At 37.0% G+C, this 25,086-nt stretch overlaps 1 protein-coding gene across 1 annotated transcript; it reads right to left on the bottom strand.

Annotated features, from left to right (window-relative positions):
- Positions 1-258: 258 nt before the first annotated feature.
- On the bottom strand, positions 259-2,482 carry LOC121809863 (calcium uniporter protein 2, mitochondrial). The gene is made up of 2 exons (XM_042210691.1): positions 1,830-2,482; positions 259-1,037 (listed from the first exon to the last, which is right to left on the bottom strand). Exons 1-2 carry the CDS (start codon positions 2,379-2,381, stop codon positions 576-578), a joined length of 1,014 nt encoding a protein of 337 aa, XP_042066625.1. The 5' UTR covers positions 2,382-2,482; the 3' UTR covers positions 259-575.
- Between the last annotated feature and the right edge of the window lie 22,604 nt (positions 2,483-25,086).

Genomic DNA, 25,086 nt, shown 5'->3' with positions numbered 1-25,086 from the left:
TAAGAAAAATACAAATGTAAGAAACTAAAGTATTATTTTTCTAACTGTAAAAGACGTAGAAAAGAGTGCAGGGTTGACTTTGCTGGGGGATTCGCACCCTCGCCAATTACTGGTCATGGCCAAGAGAAACCAACTGCGCTACAAATTTATTCAACACTATTCTTAATATAAATAAATACATTACTTATGTGACTCTCATTACCTATGCTGCAAGGAGTAATTTTTTTGGATTTTCCGTTACAATCAAACAAATCGAAATAATTTTAAAAATTTTACATTTATAAAAATCATGTATTACTATCAACTAAAAAATTAAAATACATACTGCATTCACCCGCCCCAAACAACCTACTCGGACTCAGAACGATTGAAAGAAGCAGATTTCTGTTAATCATTGATTTCGCTCAATTCCTACAAACAAATTTAATGAATCTAATCTACAAATCCATGGTTACATAAGTGGGTGCCGTAAATAATAAAAGAAGCAAAAATTTTAGGTATGTTTTTGTGATTTAAAGATTTAAACCATTTGTATCTGATCTCATTTTCCTTGGATTTAAAACAAGATTCATCGATCAACCCCTATGGGTTGGAGTCGCAAAGGAAAGGGCTGCAGCCGTTTCCGTGGACTGCGGATCACAAGCTTTCTTCAGCTCATCATACCTCTCCACATTAAAATTCAGCGACTTGAAGAGGCGTTTCTGCTTGGCGCCAAACCTGCTCTGGAAGAACCCCTCGAATGAGGGCTCTTTCGACGTTCTCAGGAAGAAGGCATACCCTCCCATGAAATACATCGACGTCACATAGAAACAGATTGGCTCCATCACATCCCACGACAGTTCCCAGAACGTTAGGCGCATGAAGGCCGCTGTCTGAACAACAAGGTAGCCTAACCCGACCCAGAGCTCCCTACGAACATACAACTCTGCTTTCCTATCGATCACTGCCTTCTGCTTCTCCAGTTCTTCCAGCTCCTTCATTCTTGGATCGTCCGGTTTTGGGGCTAGAGGCATTAGTCCTTGGATTGCTTTGACCACCTGTAGCAAAACACAATTGTACAAGCATTTGTTTTACTGCTATGATCCTTTTGAGTTCAGATTTGCCTTTGAATCAAACACAAGATTTAACATAAGACCCCCCCCCCCTGTTTCCCATCCTAATTTTTGACAAGAATTTTGGCATCACATCAACTTGAGTATAGGGAATATACATCACCCTGTTCACCTCTAATTCTAAAGAGTTTTCATTTCTTGAAAAGGACTAGTAACAATTCTAGAGGGGAAAACAAAATGAATAGAAAATCAAAACTCCTCCACAATAATGGGAAGTCGTTTTCACCCCCTTCCTTTAACTCCACCAAAATTTTCAAATCAAGACCTCTCACGCAATGAAAAAATCAATCCCTCAATACAAACTTATCAATCCATAGACTTTTTTTTTCTTTTTTTTCTGGCGAAAGCCAATATATTTATTTTCAAGAGGGGTGATGCTCTTTGAATATATTCTTCCATGATCAGAGAGATCCACTCTCTAATAAAAGTCACCACCATGTTTTGTGCGAAAACATTGTTTCGATTTCCTGTGGAAGAAGACATGGAAAACCAGCACACAACGAAAAAAGCTAATCAGTTCTCGGTAGTCTCCAGATCAAAACTTAGGCTAAAGAATGAATGAGTAAATCAGAAGCATCTACCGGCACATTTCGACTTCTGACCTGATTCTACTGCTCTAATCTATGATAAACTCATAAATATACCATAATCCTTTCTCAATTACTATGCACAAATTGAAAACAAAATTAGAGATTGAGAGAGAGAGGGAGCGCCAACCTGCTCAGGCCTGAGGAACACGACGCTTCCGATGACAATCACGCTCCCAGATTCATCGAGTATTTTCGCGAATTCGTGTCCTAATTCCGGACTCGAGCACGCCTTGGCACAAATCTCCAGAAATTCCGGATGCGACACGCAATCCTTGTCCATCTGCCTCAATTTCGACTTCACCGTTTCAAGCTGCGACAGCCTGAGAATCTTCCTCGCGTCCATCACCGTCATACAATCCTCCCGCGACTCCTCCGTCGTCTGCGGCGGGCGGAGGCCGTCGAGCCTGATCCTTTCTCTGGAAATGTCCATCTCGCGGAGCTTCTCCAGAAGCTTCCCGCCGGTCGGGAGGAACCGTGCCGCCGAAGTCGCCGATTGGCGGTGGAGATATCGCCGGAATATACCGTCATCTCCGGGATCGGGGGCGGGAGACGTCTGATGACTCAGAGCAGCCGATTTAACGGCGGTGCGAGGTAAGGAAGTGCGGCAATTGGTGAGCGCCGTGTTCGTCATCCTCGACACAGCGAAGAGGCGCTGAGGGATCATTCTGTTGAACGCCATTGATGAATCAATAATTCGAGAGAGAGAGAGAGAGAGAGAGAGAGATGGCTGAATAACGTTGGATACAATAATACAATACAATATGCGTATGGTTTGTTGAGTTGTTTATGCCTCGTTGGACCGACGCAATTTATAGCCCCCCATCTAAAACAGCCCAATTAATATTTTTTTCCCGTAAATAAATTTCCGATTTTTATATTTTCATAAAAAAAAAAGAAGAGGGGCGAGTAAATAAATGTGGGTTGAATTAGAATGTAAATCACGTTTAGAAAGTAGAAAAAGAATAATGGAGACGTGGTTGGATAACCATAAATAGAAAAGAGGAAAGACGCAAACGTGTCGCCACATAATATAGGGTTGGGATTGGGAATGGGAATGGGAATGGGAATGGAGATACGTGAGGGAGAAACAGCAAACTTTACGGGTCGGCGGAAGGAAGGATTCAAACCTACACCAAATGAGTATCATCCATTGAATAACCTACACCAGTTCCAGCCTGTTTGAATCTGGCAATTTATTTTTGAATAAATAGTGAATAATTAATCATTAATGTGCTTACGAGGCTCCAAGAGTATCTCCAATAGTACACTAAGGGCATCCACGGTGGTGAGGATGTCCCGGCTGAATTTTCAAAAACACCTCCTACCACATTTTAAGAACTTCCCACTGCCACGTCATACGGACTTCCCACTGCACAGTGGCGGAATTCGCCCGTGGAATTCCCGACGGAATTCTCACATTAAAAAAAAAATCAGAAATTCACAAATTAAACAATTTCCGGAAGTAAACAATTTACGTAATTAAAATTTCGACGAAAATAAGGAAAAAATTCCATTAAAATAAGAAAAGTACATTTCACCAAATGAAAAAAAAAATACATTTCAATAATTAAAACCTACATCAACGACGACCCATACGCTGCCACACTTCTTCAATAATATCGTTCTAGAGTCGAACGTGTGCTTGTTTTTGGCGCATGTCGGCAAATGCACAGACTCGATCGACGTCGTCATGGGGAATCCCCATGCGTACAAAAAAACCAAATAAAGCGGAATTCCGCGGGGTCAACGCAATGGCGGGCGTCCCCGCGGAATTCCGCTTAACGCCGCAGGCCTACGACGTCCTCAGCCCAATTCCGTATCCGTGGCGGGCACGCCTAATGGCGGACGTCCGCGGCGGAATTCCGGGACGTCCGTGGGAATTTCGCGCGGAAGTCCGCCATTGCGGATGCTCTAAGGGAGGTGTTGGATTTGTAAGACTGTATCCGAGATTAAATTTATAGTGTATTTGGTTCATGAGATTCAATCTCACAACTTAATCAAAAATGAATAATCATGGATAATTAGTCATAGCTAACCCTCTATGACTAAAATAATCTCACAACTCAATCCTAGATTATATCTTGTCAACCGAACATCATCTAATCTAAAATGACATAAATAATTAGTTCCAATAGAACTCAAAAACCAGATCAATTTTTATTTTTGAGTAAAAATACCTATCTTTAGTTTACACTAAACCAAAATCAAATTTTTTTTCGATTATGGGCCCACCATGCTTTTGCTGCGCCACTCTAATTTTGATCAATAAAAGCCAGGTTTCAATCCGGCGACCTATGGATTATGGGCCCACCACGCTTCCGCTGCGCCACTCTAATTTTGATAATAAATTTTGAACGTGTTAAGGAATTATACTAAATTTGATAATAAATTTTGAACGTGTTAAGGAATTATACTAAATAACTATAAAATCTTACTACTCCTATTATATAATTGCAAACACGACTCTTCCTCTTGAAAAATGAAGGCTGTTTTTCTTTATGAATAGACGTAATTCCAGGGGGTAAGTGTGTGTTACACGGCATATATAGGTGTCTGCCATTTTATTATAAGCTGGTAATCCAATATATATATATAGGGGAGCGTTATTCTCCTTTTCACATCTTAGATCATTTTTCCTTCTTAATATTACGCGTTAGATCTAAGGCATCAACGGATCAGATTGATTCTATAAAACTGGTTCCGTGTTGCATTATAGAAGGTGGTTGTATGCATTACAGGGTTATTATTGTCATTTGACGGAAAAGTAACTGCCACATTTTGGTATCTGCGAATTATGCACCACATGGTCACGAGTAATGCATATAATTGACTATATAATGCACAATATGTGAACTGCAATGCATACGAATAAGATGTACCATGTTATGATGTTTGGACACACGTTTCTTGTTTCCCCTAAGGGTTTAATAAGCTTAGGGGCTAGGGTATAGTACGTAGACACGTATGTAATCTTCACATGGTAACGAGTAATGGATATAATTGACTATATAATGCACAATTTGTGAACTGCAATGCATACGAACAAGATGTAATGTGTTATGATGTTTGACACACATTTTCTTGTTTCCCCTAAGGGTTTAATAAGCTTAGGGGCTAGGGTATAGTACGTACGCATTAATAACAAATTATAAAACGATACGAATAATTCACCAAATTGTCACGAGTAATGGATGTTACATTATGTGAACTGCAATGCATACGAATAAGATGTACCATGTTATGATGTTTGACACACGTTTCTTGTTTCCCCTAAGGGTTTAATAAGCTTAGGGGCTAGGGTATAGTACGTAGACATTACTAACAAATTGTTGTTATTGGAATATACGTATGTGCATTATTTGGTTTAGGTAGTGCATTATGTAGCTGTTAATTGTCATTATCTCAGTATATTATGCATTATTAGAGGTATTGTGTATATGGGTTAATCAACGGATTGAAGATTACATACGTGCATTTAGTAATGTCTACGTACTATACCCTAGCCCCTAAGCTTATTAAACCCTTAGGGGAAACAAGAAACGTGTGTCAAACATCATAACATGGTACATCTTATTCGTATGCATTGCAGTTCACATATTGTGCATTATATAGTTAATAACATCCATTACTCGTGACAATTTGGTGAATTATTCGTATCGTTTTATAATTTGTTATTAATGCGTACGTACTATACCCTAGCCCCTAAGCTTATTACACCCTTAGGGGAAACAAGAAACGTGTGTCAAACATCATAACATGGTACATCTTATTCGTATGCATTGCAGTTCACAAATTGTGCATTATATAGTCAATTATATCCATTACTCGTTACCATGTGAAGATTACATACGTGTCTACGTACTATACCCTAGCCCCTAAGCTTATTAAACCCTTAGGGGAAACAAGAAACGTGTGTCCAAACATCATAACATGGTACATCTTATTCGTATGCATTGCAGTTCACATATTGTGCATTATATAATTATTTATATGCATTACTCGTGACCATGTGATGCATTATTCGTAGCGGTTTCCAGCCATTATTAGATTACTATTGTACCCTCATAATGCACAAAATAGGACAAATAATGCAACACGGGATTAATTACCCAATGTTGATCTTGACCGTCCATTTCTCTAATCTAATGGCTGATATTAAGAAGGAAAAAGGAGGAAATATAGGAAAAGGAAATGAATACATCCCTATATATATATATATATATATATATATATATAATCTTTGTGAGCTGATTGGGATTACAATGACTTGTTTTTTTATTACTACTACAAATTTTGCTCCCCATATCCTAATTGGTGGTGTCGTAGCTGTATTCGACTTTGTTGAATTATGGTTATGAGTTGAATTTCTCGAATCTACTTAGATGCTTAAAAGACATACTGATAAGCTATTTATAATTGTTAAGAAAATAGCCAGCTTTATGTAATCAATCAAATTCTAAAAAGTGTTAAATTAAATGAAGATGACTTAATCATCATCATCTACTACTACTACTATTATCATTATCACCATGTCAATTTGATGAAAAGACTTTAATGCCCTTTGGAGGGAAAATGAGATACTGTACTGTCTATGTAAAAAATAATTAGATAAAAATTGATCTAATCAAATACAAACTTCTTAACGAAGATTTAAAACATTTTTAGATAGATGCACTACAATCTGCATTTCGTGGACTGATTTTGTGATTTTGTGATTGCAGACTTGGAGTATAGCAGGTGTGGTTCTGCTTGGATTCCGACGACAGCTCCGGGTGAGGCGACGAGAGAGATGCCGGCGCGGTCCTGCCACCGCGAAGAGAAAACATCCAATTACAGTCTCTAACTTAGGACAAATAACGTCCAATTTAACCAATTTTGATACAATGAGTGAATCTAACCTTTTATTTCAGCAATTTTGATGTTGGGAGGTTGGGGCATGAAGATGGATTTTTTTTTCTTTTTTGTAAAGGAAGGAGGGTGTTTGCAGCGCGCGGAACAAAATTGAGTGGCAGACTAGCGACAGAGGTGACGGTCGCCGGCGGTGACGAGTGCAGAGGGGAGGGGTTGCAGACTTGCAACGCGCAAAAAAAATTTAGAGAGAAAGAGAAAGAGAAAAGAGGGTGCCGGTGTCAGCGACATTTCGCCGAGAAAGCGAGAGAAGGCGCCAGCGTGATTTGACGGCGACCTGGTGGTGCCGGCTGGAGGAATTGTCGGTGGAAGGAGAGGAGATGGAAGATGGCGTCACCTGCTTTCCTTTTCTCTAGGGTTAGGGATCATTTGAAAGGGAATAGAATGAAATTGGGCTGAAATTTTGGCCACTTATGCAATTAATGAGTTGGACTAATTTCACTATTTAATTGAAGATTATTCATTCTATAGTCGTAAACAAACACAATAAAATGGGCTGAAAATTGAAAATTCTTAAATTTAAGGAAGAAGATGATGAAGACTGATAAAAATAGAATAATATTACTCCTTCCATCCCACAAAGTTTGTCTCAGTTTGACCTAACGCGAATTTTCAAAAATTATTTGACTTTGTATTAAATGGAGGTGTGTAGTGTAATAAGGGTTCCACATTGAAGAGATTGAGGTGTATTTAATGTCTATTTTTAGAAAGATTCTAATTGAAACAAACTTTATGGGACAGATGAAAATAATATAATGAGATAAGAACATCCGCAACGCGTCTCGTTGCGGTCTCTATCTCGTCTCGGAGAGATAAGACGGCTGCGAGACGATGTTGCATGGATGCGTCTCGGTCTCGTCTCGGTGGGTGTCTCGTCCCGGAAAGACAGCTGGCGCGCCAGCTCGCCACGCGCCCGCACTGGCGCTAGGCGTGACACCCATTCGCCGGCCCGCGAGTGGGCGTCGTCACGCTGATGCAATAAATCATTTTTTAAAAAAAATTCGATTTTAATTTAAAAAAATTTTAAAAATATAAACGGTAATGTTATCGTTTTTTACCGTTTTCAATAGTATTTTTTTTTTCTTTTTTTACTCTATAAATACTCATCTTTCATCCTCATTTTATACACACAAACACACATCTATTCTTCTCAAATCATCTCTCTTTCCTCTCCAATTTTCATCTAAAAAATGTCTGGTGACGGAAACGAGGGCGGCTCCGGCGGATATGACTTGAACGCGTTTGACAACTGGGGGAGCATGTACAATGTATTGGGTGCTGTCGGTTCCGGTTCGTCGACGCCGCCGGCGTACCAACTACCCTATTTTGATGTGGATGCATACTCTCATCCCTCCGCCCCGAGGTATGGGCAATCGCAGGGATTATCCCAAATTAGTGAGGATTTTCCGGATGAACCCAATCCGGAAGAGGAGGAGGCGGCCGAGGAGGAGTAGGATATAGGCCGTCATCCATACAGCCGGGCGGACACGATGACTCTGTTCAACACTTGGGTCAGCGTCTCGTACGGTCCCATCGTCGGGAATCAACAAACCAGCAAGTGTTTTAGGGAAAAGGTCACCGCCGCCTACAACGAGAACAAGCCAGCTCGGTCCCGCCGCCGCACTTTAAAGATGCTCCGCAGTCATTTGACCGCGTCGACAGAGATGTCAAAAATTTTTGCGGCATCTTCAATACCAAAGCGGAGCCAGTGGAGCCAACATTATGAGAGCGGCTTTGCGAGTCTTATTTGACGACAACAGCAAAGAATTCAAACATGTCGATGTTTGGGAGGCCGTCAAAGACGTTGAAAGGTGGGGTCGGCGGTGTCCAGTCCAGCCAGGGCTCGAGCTCGAAGCGCACGAAGCACACGGCGGGTGCCCAATACTCGTCTAGTGAGGGTGGGTCAGGTAGCACCTCACAAGAGGTTGAGGGCACGACCACCGATGCAGGGGGCTCCTCCCGTGGGCGCCGTCGGCCGCAAGGGACCAAGGCGGCTAGAGGGAGGAGGGGCCGAGGCGAATCAAGCCAGGCGGGCTCGGGCTCGAACACCCTATTGTCCATGTACTTGACCGCCACGATGGCGGGCACTTCCCGCATGACGCCTCCACAATATCAAGCCCATTTTGCCGGAATTGAGTATATGACCAGACAAATTGGTATTCCGCCTCCAGGTAGCTTGAGTGCACCGCCACCGCCTTCGGGGGATGATTCGCCGGCGGAGTAGTTTTTTTAATTTTTATAAAATTGTATTTTAAATTATGTAATTTTTATTTTTTTAGGATTTTAATTATGTGTTTTTTTTTAATTTTAGGTTGTATTTTTATTTTATTTAATGAAGTGTGCTTTTTATTAATTGAATTTGTTGAAAAAAAATAAAAAAAAATGAAATTGAATGAATAGTTAAGGGATGCGATGGTTTAGAGACGGTTAAAAGATGGAGGGTTGCAGGTGATGTCTCTTAGTTAAGAGATGGGATGAAAAGTACAGTGGGGCCCATGAATAATGTAGAGATGAGACGGTTAAGAGACAGATAAGAGACAGCGTTGCAGATGGCCTAAACTTTGTGGGACGGGGGGAGTATCATTATTCCAATAACTTTTTTTAAGTGACAGTGTCTCTACAGATAGGGCTGGGGAAAAATATCGAAAAATGATATATCGCTCGTATCGTATTGAAAAATATCGAAAAATTATCGGATTTTCGATATATCGTAATTTTCGATACGAAACGATACCGTATCGTAAGTTTTCGATACGATAACGATATGAATTTCCTTATATCGCGATATATCGTTTTATATCGAATATACGATATATATCGATATTTTCGATATATCGTTTTATATCGAATATACGATATATATCGAATATACGATATATATCGCTATTTTCGATATATCGAATTTCGGTACGATATATCGTTTATATCGAATATACGATATATATCGAATATACGATATATATCGATATTTTCGATATATCGAATTTCGGTACGATATATCGAAATATCGATACGATAACGATATAGATATCCTTCATATCGAAAGTTCGATATATCGAAATTCGATATATCGAAACTTTCGATACGATAACGATATGAAATTCTTTCATATCGATATTTTCGATATGATATACGATACAACGTTTTCGATACGATATATCGTATCGACCCACCCCTATCTACAGACGTGCAACACACTATTAATTAGTTTCAAAATTAATTCTTTAATTTAATTTTTTATTTAGGAGATGTTTTTTGCTAATATGCAATTTCTTCTCTCTTTTATCTTCAGTTATAATTAAATCATGCAAAACATTAGTATTTTTTTTTATCTTCACTTAATCTCCTGTGTTATTTTATTCTTCTACACTCGACTCACAAAATAAAAATGTATAAAATTTCATGTGGAATAGGAAACACTTTACTTAGATTGTAACCTAACATTACTTATTTTAAGTGTATATAATTATATTATTTCTTATTTCTACTTAATTATCTTATTTTAATTAATGCATATTCTTTGATCCTTAGTCACACATATTTTTCTTTGTTATTTGTCTTTTTTTTACTACACTCATATCAGAAATTAAAACTATATAAAATCGTTTGCTGAATATGAAATATTTCATTTAAAGTGGGTTGAGAGAAGCACATTTCTCTTTTTGTTATTGCTTATAATGTTTTTAATTGTTCTTAGAATTATTAATACTTTGTGTAATTAACACATTTTCTTAACTATAAATATCATTATATTATTTTCCTTCTCTTTTGTTTAATCTACTTACCTTAAAATTTATCTTCATTATTTGAAAAAATTTATGTCCCGTACATAGCACGGGTGATAACACTAGTCGAACAACCCCCAAAGATCTTTGTTGCTTAGGTGTTGCCTATGTTCCAAGACTTTAATAATAGGGAAAGATAACGTAGATTAACAAACATATGGGTACTAGTCAGGAAATTATTATTTGTTTGGCAATTGAATTTGGGAGATTGGTTTTTGCTGTTATATAATAATATGGAATGCCCTTATGCATAATAACAACATAGTGCCCGGCCACTTTTGTGAACTTTCGATTTTTTTCAATATGGGAATTGGATGTTGTAATTAATTAGTTAAATTAATTTGACTATTTCAAAATGGAATGTTGGCGATTGGGTAGGTTTACTTTCTGCTCTGAACTTACTGAAGATAGTTGTGGTGTTAATGCTGATATGAATCGAAAGAGGATGTTAATACACAGAATCATATATACTTCTTGACAAATGACAATAGATGTGTTGTCTCTACTTCTAATAAAGAGCTATGAAGTTGTATAAATTGATAAAACTATTTCACATCTTTTAGTCAATTTGAAGTTACTCTATGTCTGAATATGAATTCACAATAATACACATTATTTTAAAAACCAGACTGGTAAAAAAAGGGATAGGCCATCGATTAATGAATCAATTGTTCTGATCAGTCGAACCACCAGGTTAAAATACTGTAGCAATATATGTAAATACATATGAAATATATTTCACAGAATTTTGAAAATCATGCTTGAATTAATCACTCATTCACTTGGATGAACTGAATTAAAAAATTAATTGGGCCCATTCATAGACTATGTGCCAATTCCAAATAATATCTAGTGAATCTAGGTTTGAACTATTAAATCTACGTAACCTTCTCCCTACTACTCTATCGTATAATCCCCGTTGCATATAAATAAGTCATTTAATATTGGCACGCGTTTTAAATGCATAATTGATAAAGTAAAAAAAAGAGAATGGAGAAAAATTAGTTGAAATTGAATAATAGATGGTGGAGGCCATTAACAATAAAGTAAAAGAGGAGGAGATAAAGGTTGTCATAAATAGATATATTAGACTATTTCTATAGGATGAACGAAAAAAAATGTGGACTATTTCTATGGAACAGAGGTAGTATCTTCTCTCTCATAAGTCTTGATATCTACGTTTCAGAAATCTGCTTTCTAGTTCCAGAGCTATTGTCGAGCTCATATCTTCAATTTTGTGGGTCGACGACGGTGATCGATAAAATTTCTATTACTTCATTCGTCCAATTAGGAAAGATGTACTCTCTCCATTCCATTATAGGTGATTAATTTCTTTTGGGCATAAAATTTGAGAAAATGATAGTAGTATTTATTGAGTTAAATAGAGAGAATAAAAAAGAAGAAATAAAAAGAGACTAAAGTATGAAAGTTAATAAAATAAGAGAGATTCGATGTTTTATTTTTAGCTAAAAATGCACATCAGTTAGTTGTAGTGACACAACCAAAATAAAGATATCAATCACTTGTAGTAGTACGGAGGGAATACTATTTCTTTTGAACACGATATTTAAGAAAATGGTATTTTTAAGTTAAAGAAAGAGAGGAGAAAATAAAGCAATATAGGTGTGGCATTCTTGAAATAAACATATGCAAGTTTTAAAGGGACGGAAGGAGTATTAATTTATGAACCAATCGATTCTACAATCATGTGTTTTTGTCACACCCTAATCCCTCTAACGTATATTATTAAAATAAATAAATCCAAAACTTTTAAACTATTAATCCATATGGCCAATAAAACACTCATATCAGATACATTCAAAAACCAACATCTATTTATATCATTGATATTTATGAACCACAATCCAACATATATAAATTTCACCTTTAATTTCATATTACAAAACATATTCTCCAATCAATACAAATAACCATTAATAATCATCAATAATTTCACATCTATATGCATATGTCTCTCTGTCCAGTTTATTATTCTGTGACAAATCAAGCCTGGTATCTGTCCCGGATTTCCAATATGCCAATATGATTGACCCGAAGGTCCCAATATGATTGACCCAAAGGTCCCAATATGATTTGACCCGGAGGTCCCATTGTGATTGACCCGAAGGTCCCGATATGTCTACTGTGATTTCAGATCCAGGGCAAGATTGTCATAGATCCTTTTTAATTCAATGATTCAAATAAACCCCAAAATCATGCGTAACCATGCCCATTGCATCAATTACATATTTCTATCATATTCCATCAAATAATTCCTTTACAATATATAAAACATATCCATTACACCAGACATCTATTCATATCACATTTCATAAAATAATTCGAAATAACACAAAACTAAATTAGATTCACATCATAGAATCCAAATATTCACTTTAAGTCAACTCCAAGTCAACACAAAACAATTAATCATATACCGCATATAAATTAAAAGTGTGATTTATACACACCTGAATACGATATGATAGATAATCTAGCCGAACTCCCAAATTTGTCTCCTAATCTACCACTTTCGCTTCTACTTGAGTCCGAGAGAGTGATTTCTTCACTTATCACTATGTAAAATTTTATTCTTCACCATACACATCTCAAGCTCTGTTTTTCCTTTTCTCCCTAATTTTTCCAATGCAAAAATGTACTCCGTGTAATCTCTTATTATATATATGTCGGTTAAAACTTTGTTGACTCACTTTACCCATTTTAAAAGAAAAACACGTAAAATAGTAAAACTAGAAACGTGTAATTTTATAGAAAAACTTGAGCAAATGCTTATTTGATAAGTAACATACATATATCAATTCCTTCAATGCTTGTAACTTTTAATTTATCCAAATACACATATAAATATTGTATTTATACATATAATAGTGATGGAGTATATAACTAGTATTGTATTGTACAAAATATGTATGTATGAATTTATTTTAAAAACTCTCGTGAATCAAGACTATTTGTAGCATTAGACTATATTGAGTCAGATTAAAAAAATTAAATATATCCTTTGTAGCACACTTAAATATTTCTATAATACAAATAACAATATACATATGTAAAGATAATCAAGTATGCTAATATGCAAAATAATGCAGATTTCGGGTTAGGGATGTCACAGTTTTCGTAGCAGTTTATTTTCCTCTACTGAGTTTTGACACTTTGTGCTTCTTCGCTGCCAAATTTGAGGACGTTTACGGAAAGGAACGAAGTCGCAACAAACACTTGTGAATACACACCCAATCCATCTAGCTTGATCGAGCGAAATGATATAGCCAAAATTATTTGATTATTCTAGGGGAAGTCACACGGTGGCAAAAGAGTAGGTCGTGGCGGCGGCAAAACGGGGAGGAGAAGAAAATCATTGCTGATTAATTGGATTTATTTTCCAAGATTAGATTGGTCAGTTGACATAGAGATGTGTGAAAGAAAACTGCGGAAGCCATGAACACACACACTATAGATATATTTAAAGATATCTCTCAAATTGGCATTTTTCATTACTTAAAATGTAACCAGATGCGATACATATATACTCCATTCAAACGATCTAAAAACATTGTACTAATCTACTTTAACAAACTCTGAACATCGTACTAATCTACTTTAACAAACTCTGCAAGATATGTTTCCTCTTTAAACCGCGCAACACCACGTCGCGCCAAGTACATATGTGGTCCTCCATCTTAACTGGCTTGTCCGTGGTTTCAACGCGTGCGAGGTTGATCATTGACTCCTTTTGTGCAGCACACCCCTTACTCTTCTTTGTCTCATTCTCAGCTTTAGCTCTCGTGGAGTTTGTGATTGCTTTGGCTCGTGCACAACGCATTGCAGCTTGATCAGCTTGACGGTCCAGTGGCTTGAGACAACATATTGCGGCTTGATCAGCTTGGCGGTCAGGTGACATGAGATCAGGCATCGCGGCTTGTTGATCAACTCGGCACGTGGCGGCTTGATCAATTTGGTTAGCAGCGGCTTGATCAACTTGGTTAGCAGCGGCTTGATCCAGCCGCAGTATGCAATGTGATCGTCGACATGCAGTGGCCTGATCAAGTTGATTAGCAGTAGCTTGATCCAGCCTTGGCGTCTGATCATCTCTTCTAACACACCCCCTCAACCCGAGCGAGGCTAACGACACTACACCCAACCTTTCTCTTAGCTTCACGAAGGGTTGATGACTCAATGGCTTAGTGAAAATGTCTGCTACCTGATCAGCCGTAGGAACATGTCTCAACTTAATTTCCTTACCCAGTACTTTGTCTCTGACAAAATGTATATCCAGCTCAATATGTTTGGTCCTTGCATGAAGCACTGGGTTCGATGCTAAAGCGATAGCACTCATGTTATCTACCCAAATCATTGGACTTCTCTTCTTCTTTATCTTCAACTCACCAAGCATTGAAGATAGCCAGCTCACCTCTGCAGCCGCTTGAGCTAGACTTCTGTATTCAGCCTCTGTGCTAGATCTAGCAACCACAGTCTGCTTCTTCACACACCATGACACAAGATCTCTTCCATGATAAGCACAAACACCAGTGGTAGACCTCCTATCATCCAAGTCCGATGCCCAGTCTGAGTCTGAAAAGGCAGAAATGTCTCCAGTTGATTTCCTAATCTGAATTCCATGATCCAAAGTTCCTGAGAGATATCTCAAGATCCTTTTAACTGCCCTCCAATGTGTGTCCAATGGTTCTGCCATATACTGACTCACTTTGTTCATAGCAAAGTTGATGTTCGGCCTAGTGATTGCAGTATATTGCAAGGCTCCAACTATGCCCCTGTAAAAGTTTGGATCAGATATGGGTTCCCCAGAATGCTTGCTCAACTCTGAACTCGAGATCATTGGAGTTGGACACCCTTTTGCACCTGTCATGTTAGCTTTCTTTAAGAGATCTTTGATGTAGTTAGATTGACAGAGGTGAAGGCCTCCATTGATGGTCTTCACTACTTCAACTCCCAGAAACAAACTCACCTCCCCAAGATCTTTTAAAGAAAATCATGAATTCAATTGAGAGATGACTTTTTGTATAGAGGCTTGAGAGGTGCCTGTGATGAGCATATCATCAACATAGATTAAAAGGTAGATAATGTCTGCACCCTTCTGTCTGATGAACATTGAAGCATCAGCCTTTGATTGGATGAATCCCAAATGAATGAGAATAGAATGCACCGTAAAGAACCAAGCTCTAGAAGCTTGTTTTAAACCATAGATAGCCTTGTTGAGTTTACATACCAAATGAGGTCCACCTTGTTCAAAACCCATAGGCTGTTTTATATATATATCTTCTTTGAGCTCACCATTTAAGAAAGCATTATTCACATCAAGATGAGTGACTGACCAACCAAGTGAGACGGTTAGACTGAGAATTATTCGGATAGTAGTAGGTTTCACAACGGGACTGAAAGTTTCATTGAAATCAAAGCCAGGTTGTTGAGAGAAACCCTGAGCAACTAATCTAGCCTTGTATCTTGCAATAGCACCAGATAGATGTAATTTAAGCTTAAAAATCCAAGTGCAACCAATAAGATTCTTCCCTGGAGGAAGTGTTGTTAATATCCATGTTTTATTGTGAAGAAGTGCATTAAATTCACTCAACATAGCAGCTTTCCAGTCAGGAATTAGAAGGGCTTCGAAAGCAGATTTGGGCAAAGGAGGAGTTGACACAAAAAGAGTGTATATCTTAGGCTTGAAGATACCAGACTTGGATCTGGTGGTCATCGGATGAGTGACTTAAGCGGTGGGTGGAGCAGGGTCAGGGGCAGGATCAGTTTGAGAAGATCCATGGGAATCATGAAAATGAGTATGTGGATGATGCTGAACTTGAGTAGGAGAGATGGCAGTAGAATCAGTGGAAGGTATTGAGGAAGAAGCTGGAGGTGAAGTAGGCGGTGATGGACTATTTGGAACATGAGAAGAAAGTATGGGAAGAGAAAGAGAGTGATGGCACGGTGTGACTGATGGAGAAGATGGGACAGAAGCAGAAGTCTGGAAGGGAAAAGTAGATTTACAAAAACAACATCCCTAGAGACAATTATTTTCCCATCATGCAGGAATACTTTATAGCCTCTGTGAGACAAGCTGTACCCTAAAAAGGTTCCCCTAACTGATCTAAACGGAAGCTTGTGTTTGTTATATGGCCTGGTATGGGGAAAACACAGACAACCAAAAATTCTGAAGGCTGAATAGTCAGGTTTGTTAAGAAAGAGCTTTTCATGTGGAGAGAGATTATTAATGACCTTAGATGGCATGAGGTTTAATCAAGTAAACCGCAGTGACAAAAGCATCTTCCCAAAATCGTTGAGGAAGAAAAGACTAAGCTAACAAAGCTAGCCCAGTTTCAACAATGTGTCTGTGTTTCCTTTCTGCTAGACCATTTTATTGTGGAGTGTATGGGCAAGAGACTCGATGAATGATCCCACACTCTTTAAGAAAATGCACTAGACCTTGAAACTCACCTCCCCAGTCAGATTGAAGTATTTTAATTCTTGATCCCAACAGGTTTTCACTCATGGCTTTAAATTGTTTAAAAACAGTGAACAAGTCATTTTTGTGTTTAAGAAGATAAAGCCAGGTGGATCTAGAGTAATGATCTATGAAGGACACATAATATGAATAGCCATTCCTAGATTTTACTGGTGATGGCCCCCAAAGATCACTATGCACAAGCTCAAGGGTTGAATTATGTTGTGAAACAGACTGAGGAAAATGCAATTTATGAGATTTAGATACACAACAAGGATAGCAAAGTGTATGAGTTTTCATTACTTGAAATGAGATATTACACCTGTTAAGAACACTTTTCACTACATCTAAAGTGGGATGCCCTAGTCTACTGTGCCAAATAGACAAATCTGGGCAGGAAAAAGAACTAGAAACATCACTGGGACTGTGAAGTGCCCATGGTCAGGGAATGAGCAGCTGGATTCTCCGGTCTGGAAGAAGAAAAGGGGACTGAGCCACGCTTGATTGGGGTATGATCCACTAGGAAGTGGTATAGACCTCTCTCAAGAGTTCCTTTGAGCACAATTTCCTTGGTGCTCAGGTCCTTGACAAAACAGAAACTCGGGTGAAACTCAAAAAACAGAGTTATCTTGAGCAAACTTAGACACACTAAGAAAATTTTTGGTTATGTTAGGGACATGCAAGAGATTTTTGAGGTGAAGTTGTCTGGAAAAGTTAGTTGAGTGAGATTTAAAAGCACTTTCTCCAATGTTATGAATATTAACAGCACTACCATTTCCAAGTAAGAGATTTTTACCTCCTGTGTACTCAGTGCTTATGTTGAGATTGCTTAAGTCATAGGAGACATGATGTGTTGCCCCCGAGTCAGGATACCAGCTTGAAGAAGGATTAGAAGCATAGCTGAATTCTGATGGTGTTCCAACTAAGAAGGAAGCTGATGGAGATCTAGGCACTGACTGGACTGGATTGGCTGATGGATTGAAGAATCCTTGATTCTGCTGCTGTGAAGAACTTCCTCTAAACTGGACTTGTAGAGGTGTGAAGTTGTGCTCAAACCTGTGCCAGCACTTTGCAGCAGTGTGGCCTGGTTTCTCACACAATTGGCAGATGATTTTGTTGTTACCTCTGCCATAACTTCTTCCACCTTTGTCTCCTCTGCTGTGTCTTCCTCCAAAACTTCTTCCACCTCCAGACTCGAATCTGCTATTATTAAAACTTTGCTGCTCTCTTTTCTGTACAGATTGATGCTGGACAAGATTGAGTGAAGGATGAGATCCATCTGAGCTTACAGAATGTGTTCTGGTAGACTCCATTCTTGATTCAAAGCTTAGAAGAAAGGCACTAACATCTCCAATGCTCCATGGATCTGATCTGGATGTAACTGCACACACAGCAGGGTCGTAGTCTTGTCCAAGCCCTCCTAGAATGTGAAGAACTTGTTCTCCCTCCGAGATTCTGCAGCCAACTGATCCCAGCAAATCAAAGTAGGTTCTCATCTTTCCCAAATAATCAGACATGAACATGGCTTCTTTCTTTAAATTCTGCATCTGCTGGCGATATTGCATGACCTTTGCTGTTGAGCGGCTTGCAAAATTAGTCTCCAGAGCACTCCATATGTCTCTGACAGATCTGAGTCCAACCACCAAGGTTAGACCATTCTCTGATAAAGAAGACAGCAGCCATCCAACCACTCTTCTATCTTGCCTTTGCCAAGTTGTGAAGGCAGGATTCCCCACCATGGATTCTCCATCTTGATAAACAATCATCTGTGGAGGTGGTTCTGTTTCTCCTGTAATAAATCTCTCTAGGCCATATCCATACACAACAACATCTACTTGTTACTGCCACATGAGAAAATTTCTTTCAGTTAGTTTAACTGAGATAGGGGGCAACTGAGAGAAGATTGGTGGCAGTGTTGCCACCGGAATAGTTTCATTGGCTTCTGCCATTTTTGAGTAGTAAAGAAAAAGAACCAAGAAAGGAGCAAGAGCCAGGATCAGTGAGATCCTGCTCTGATACCATGAAAGAAAACTGCGGAAGCCATGAACACACACCCCTTACTCTTGTTTGTCTCATTCTCAGTTTTAGCTCTCGTGGAGTTACTGACTGGTGCACTGGCCATTGGGAGCTGAAGAGACACGACGCACCTGGACACACTACACGACGGGATACACCATGGACCGTCGGGGACCTTTTGTCTCCCATTATGCATCGGGGTCCAGCGGGGACATGACGTGGACCAAGACCACCATGAGTCGGGGCGTCGGGGTCCAGCGGGGACATGACATGGACCAGGATCACCATGAGTCAGGTTCCGTCGGGGATAGCGTGGAGTTTGAGGTGGTCTAAAAAGAACAAGCGGGGCTTGAACCAGGCTCAACGACCAGCTCTAAAGAGCAGCCCAAAGACCAATTGCCAAGGCACAAGGCACACGGCACACGGTGCACGGGGCACGGGTCACGGTGCGCGGCTCACGGGGGGCGGCGGCGTGCGCGCATGTGAGCTCTATCACCCATCTTATTCCACGATAATTATTACACATAATAATTCATCTATTAAATACTTCATCAAAGAAGTTTATCATCCCCGATGTGGGATAATTAACACTCAGTTAATTAATCCCTTAGTTTTTCTCATAGTTCATTTCTAGTTTTATTATTAGCAACTTTAATATATTATTTCTCACTCACCGGGAATCGGATTTAAGAAAATGAATATACTACGGTCATCGACTCAGAACGTAGATCGGCGCTATTGCATTTAATTTCACAAAATTAAATGTCTTGTAACATTTATTATTAGTCAAAGTCGTTTGACTAAGCACGATTCCAACAGCGGCTTGATCAACTTGATTAGCAGCGGTTTGATCCAGCTGCGGCATGCAATGTGAGCGTCAGCATGCAGTGGCTTGATCAAGTTGATTAGCAATAGCTTGATCCAGCCTAGGCGTCTGATCATCTCTTCTAATGATGTGAAGTGCATTTTTTTGTAATTTAATATTGTAATGATGTCGTTTTGATATATTTAACTGCCTGATCATCTCTTCTAACGATGTGAACTGCATTTTTTCTTTTGTAATTTAACATTGTAATGATGTCGTTTTGATATATTTAACTGCTCACTGCTGATTCGATTTCTCAGTCTCGCCAAAGCTATTAGTCATGGGTAACTTATACTATTAGAATTAGTGATTTAAGCAACCACCCTAGATTTATTTCCACAGAGGTCAGCAATATTCTTTTGCCTATCTCGTTTTGTTAAAGCAGGATGGTCCATTTGTTCTACTCTTCCGTTGCATTTACTGATGATTTGGGCCTATTCAATTTGTAGGTAAATGAGACGACTATAGTCACGTTCGTTACATTTTTTTAAACTTGAGTCACATTCATCACTATTTAAAGATCATATGAATTCGTCTCATCATTTATTAATGTACTTTACATATTTCCTACAGTCGTTTTCTTCATCATCCTTTACATATCAATCAACTTTAACCAAATAATTCAAGATAGGTGGTACGTATATAGTCTTCATCCAACTTTAAACATATTAATCCTAAAATTGAACCTCATGTGACGGGAAAACGATATTGTTTGCGTTTGAATATAATTAGTTTATTAAATTTCTAAATTTCAATCTTAAGTGTCAGGAGTATATAATATTCTTGGAATCTATAATATCGTATTTGCTTCAAATTAAACACAAAAAAATGTCAGTAATAAAACAATTTTAAAATATAAACCATATAAGAAAAAAATGTCACTTTCTATAATTTTTAAAACTAGTGAATTAAATCAGAATATTTGCACCTTTCACAGCTGTCCATACTCCATACAATTAAAATTCCGTTGAAATTTGTCATTTAGATTATCATTTGGTTGACTTCTGGACAAATTTGACATTGTTCTATATTATAATGATGATCAATTTTTAGATGATTGTTGTGTGTGCGATGAAGATAGAACAACAAAAGTTACAAAAAATTCATCAAAATTTTAATCGTATAAAACAATTGTGAAATGTAAAAAACTTAAGGTTTAATTCACCATTTTTGAAAAGTATGAGATTGATCAAAAGTCAACTAAAAATTATTTAAATGACAATTTTCTTTAAATACGTAGTATAAATCTATGTGATTTTGTAAAACATCTCTAAGTAGAATACATAATTCTAATCATATCTATTCAATTTTAACATTGTAAGGATTAAGTTTTTATAAATGATACTACTAATACATTTTATCTGTGATTCATAGTACCATTTTAACACTGTGCGAGTTTCAAGAAATACTCCATTCGTCCCTGAAAATTTGTCGCATTTCACTTTCTGCACCCATTCTAGAAAAATGATAGTAGTAATAAATAGCTAAAGTGGAGAGAAGGTAAAATAAGAGAGGGAAAAATGAAGTAAGAGAGAGAATAATGTAGATGAGAGTCTTCTCTACATTATTCCCTCTCTTATTTTACCATCTCTCCACTTTAACTATTTATTATCATTTTTCCAAAACGAGTGCAAAAAATGAAACGTGACAAATTTTCAGAGACAGAGGGAGTATGAAGAAAAGCTGGTGAACAAAACTAGCAAGTTAATCTTATAATAAAATGTGAGTGTAATTATTTAACAATGGAACAATGTAAATGAGCATTTAATTGTAGACGTATCGAAATGACAAAATGTGATACTTATCATGAACAGATGGAGAGAGTATATCCTACCAACGACATGGTATTCTTATCTTATATGGATCTCTTATTAAGCAACTTTAGTTTCATTTTGTTTGTGGAGTACCCAACTAGAGTACTTTTTAATTCCATTTATTGAGCTCCTTAGGCTTCAATTATTTATGCAGTTTCTGTTAAGATAATATTGTGCAATGTACTATTTCACACAAAAGTTGGTAAAAGTAACTAAAAATGAAATGCATTAGGCTTCGATTATAGTAATAAATTAAGGACGAGCATAAACAAAAAAGAATAAGTACAGTACTTTTTTATCACCAGAAATAAAATTTAATAATTATTTTAACAGTGTCCTTCCGAGGTTTTCGAAGCATGAGCTTGAACTTAAGGAAGTCTTATTTTACATTTTTAAGATTTTGTTAATAATCAGAGTTAATAAGTCTTTTAGTTCATATATTTAAGGAATTAGTAAAATTGTCTTACCTTTATTTTTAGTTTTACCTAGTAAGTCCGGATTGATGATTACTTCTTATAGTACTTGAATATGTTCATTATCTTTTGGTTTTCAAATTTCATATGGAATCGGAACAGAAAAGTTGTCTTTAAATAAAAGAGTAATAAACCCTAATTATTTAAATAAAATAAGTACTGGTTAGTACAAAAGTTAACTTATTTAAGGAGTATTAATTGACGCTTCAATACATAAATTTTGGGGTCGTTTAGCACGTAAATTTTAAAAATGATCAAAATTACTGCGAACTTAATCACTCTAAATTTACTTTAAAATCAGTTTTGCAGTCAAATATAGTTATATAGGACATAATTCAATTAAAACAATGTCGTTTTATATAAGTAAATATTATAGTTAATTTAAAAAACCAACGGGATTCTGCATAAGTGAGTCAAGCTTAATCCCTTAATTAATTAATGGTGTCGGTTGAGATCTCAACCAAGGAGAGAAAATAAGGGCTGGCCTGGGAGTGTGAGAGAGGTGATTTTATAAAATGAATTACGGAGTACTATAATTTAAATTTCATATATGTAGTGCATATTAAAAAGGGATGTTTTTATAGAATATGTCCTATGCTGACTTCCTGCTGTAAAATTACTAACCCGAATAAAGTCGTGCAGGGTTTCTTTTACAATCATAAAATTTTTGTGTGAAAACACCCAAGAGCTTTGTTAAAACTTAGTAGTTAATGGCAGATCCAAAAGAATTACTCCTTCTTATGCAAGATTAAAACCGATCGAGCAAGTGAATGACACATGTACAAACATTGAAAATGGTTCCTTTCACTAACTAATAACCATCCTCTCCCCTCGAAGAAGACAATATAAAAAGAATGGAGGAGGATAAGAAAAATAAGAACATCTGCGGTTTTCGTTCAAAAAAAAAAGAACACTTTTTTTTTTATTTATTAATATAGATCTTGATGTGTAGCTAGAGACAAGTTTTTCTTCATACACAACTAGAAAGACATTTACTTGTTTACAAAGATGGTTATTTCAGAAGAAATGAAAAACAAATAAAGCCATGGATTAATTGAACTTTATGAAATGAAAAATTTGTCTATGAACCAAGAAATCAACAAATTTCCTCTCCCTCTTTGAGAAAAAGACAGAAACCAGATTTAGGGTTTATCCCACCAAACACAAAAGGAGAGAGAGAGAGAGAGAGAGGGACTGAGAGAAATTCTCATTCTTGATTTGTTTTCAAATTAATAATTTCCCAAATTATCCAGACACACACCACCCCTTTTCAACTTACCACCAATAAATCTTTCATTTCCGCCTCTTCTTGAACAGGAAAGCCACCACCACTCACATACAGTTTTCAAAATGAAAAGGAAATTAGGGTTTGTAGGGTGGGCAGCAGATGCAGAGAATGGGAGGTCGGGAAAAATAATTATTAAATGAGGATTGATCGGCGCTGGAATGAAAAAGCCGTACTGAGAAAAAAGAGGAGGAGTGAGGGTTTCTTTAAGCAGAAAATGGAGAAGGAGAAGCGGACACGAAGGTGACGGGGCCCCTCGCTCATCATCAGATTCAGACCTCATTAACTGCATAATTTCTCGATTCCGTAGCCTATGCTTTATTATACTACTATAATACCAGCTTTTTCGGAATATACGGATAGGGTGGTCACACCTACATTCACAAACCACTCACGGCCGCCCTTTGACTTGCCATGCTCTTTCTACACGCTAATTATTTTTCCCCTTCTATTATATTTTCACATATTTTGTTACAAACATATGCTCAATATTTCATTTCAATTTGATGCGGATTTTAGGAAAGATAGAAGAAAGTAGTAGGTGATAAAAATTAGTGCAACGTGCATTCATTCTACTTTTATACTTTTTCCTTCCCGCTTTAATTAGTGAAATACTACTCCGTTCTAGATTTCTTATTTATCATGTGATTGCGAGTTAAGCGGAAAGTAAAGGGGAGCGATGTTTCTATTTTAAGAAAGGTGTTCTTACTTAAAATGGGACAGAGCCGCAGAGGGAGTATATACAATTAGTCCAATAATAAACATTCATTTTTTGTTATTTTGATCCATTCAATAGGAGTCTCATTTCACTTTTGACATTTTCATTCGTCCGCCAATATGAGTTTATTGACCTTTTTCACTCATATTTTTTAAAAGAGCATCAACAATGGTTTCCCATCTACCTCCGTATTGATTCGAACCTCTGACCTATTTGTTAGAGAAGAAGCATCTTACATACTTTTCACCTTGTATGTCTTATAACACGGTGTACCGAAAAAGACTCCTAATATGAATTTAGAAAATATTAAATTTTATAAAAAATATGAATGAAATACAATATTTAATGATAAAATACTAAAATAAAACTAATTTAATAGTGGATGAGAGAGTAATTAAATACTAAGTACTATATATAAAAAGTATACACACAAAATATTTTTTTCTATGTATTACACTATTTTTTTAAATTAATTTTTAATATCCCATTTAAATGATCACATTTCTTTTTTGAACAAAATGTATCTCTTTTTTCACTTTATTAAAATATTTAATCATTAATCTTTCTATTTTATTATAGTTAATAAATTCATCAAAAATGTCATACTCCTATCATTCAAGTGATCTCTTTAAATAGAGTGAAGAAAGTGTTTGTTTGTCGAGAGTTTATAGTCGGGTCCAATCCAAATCCAATATGTAGCCAATTTATTCTGTTCGGATTGTCGACTGATGGGTTTGTACTCAACATATTCATTTTCTTTCATAGAGAAATAGTAACTGTTATTTATAAATTTGCCACTTAATTTTATTCAACATAAAATATACTACTAAAATAGTTAAATGATATACATGGAAACAAGTCTCATTTTTCTAACGAGAATTGTCATTTTTATTTAAAACAATTGTCATGTTTTTTTTATTAAAAATTTCAACTCTAATTACATGAACTGTCACTTTATATTTAAAACAACAATTGTGGTTTTTTCTTCAAAATAATTACCACTATCATTTTATTCCGTGACAACGAACATGGCTTATGATAAATA

The sequence above is a fragment of the Salvia splendens genome, chromosome 6 (genome assembly GCF_004379255.2).
Source record: "Salvia splendens isolate huo1 chromosome 6, SspV2, whole genome shotgun sequence".
NCBI classification, from domain to species: domain Eukaryota; kingdom Viridiplantae; phylum Streptophyta; class Magnoliopsida; order Lamiales; family Lamiaceae; genus Salvia; species Salvia splendens.
This window is presented reverse-complemented; position numbering and strand designations above follow the sequence as displayed.

Excerpts from the sequence above, each read along its gene's own strand:
- LOC121809863 (XM_042210691.1), bottom strand. The coding sequence starts at position 2,381 with ATGGCGTTCAACAGAATGATCCCTCAGCGCCTCTTCGCTGTGTCGAGG. Across the intron at positions 1,038-1,829 it reads TGTTCCTCAGGCCTGAGCAG|GTGGTCAAAGCAATCCAAGG; the intron begins GTTGGCGCTCCC and ends GTTTTGCTACAG.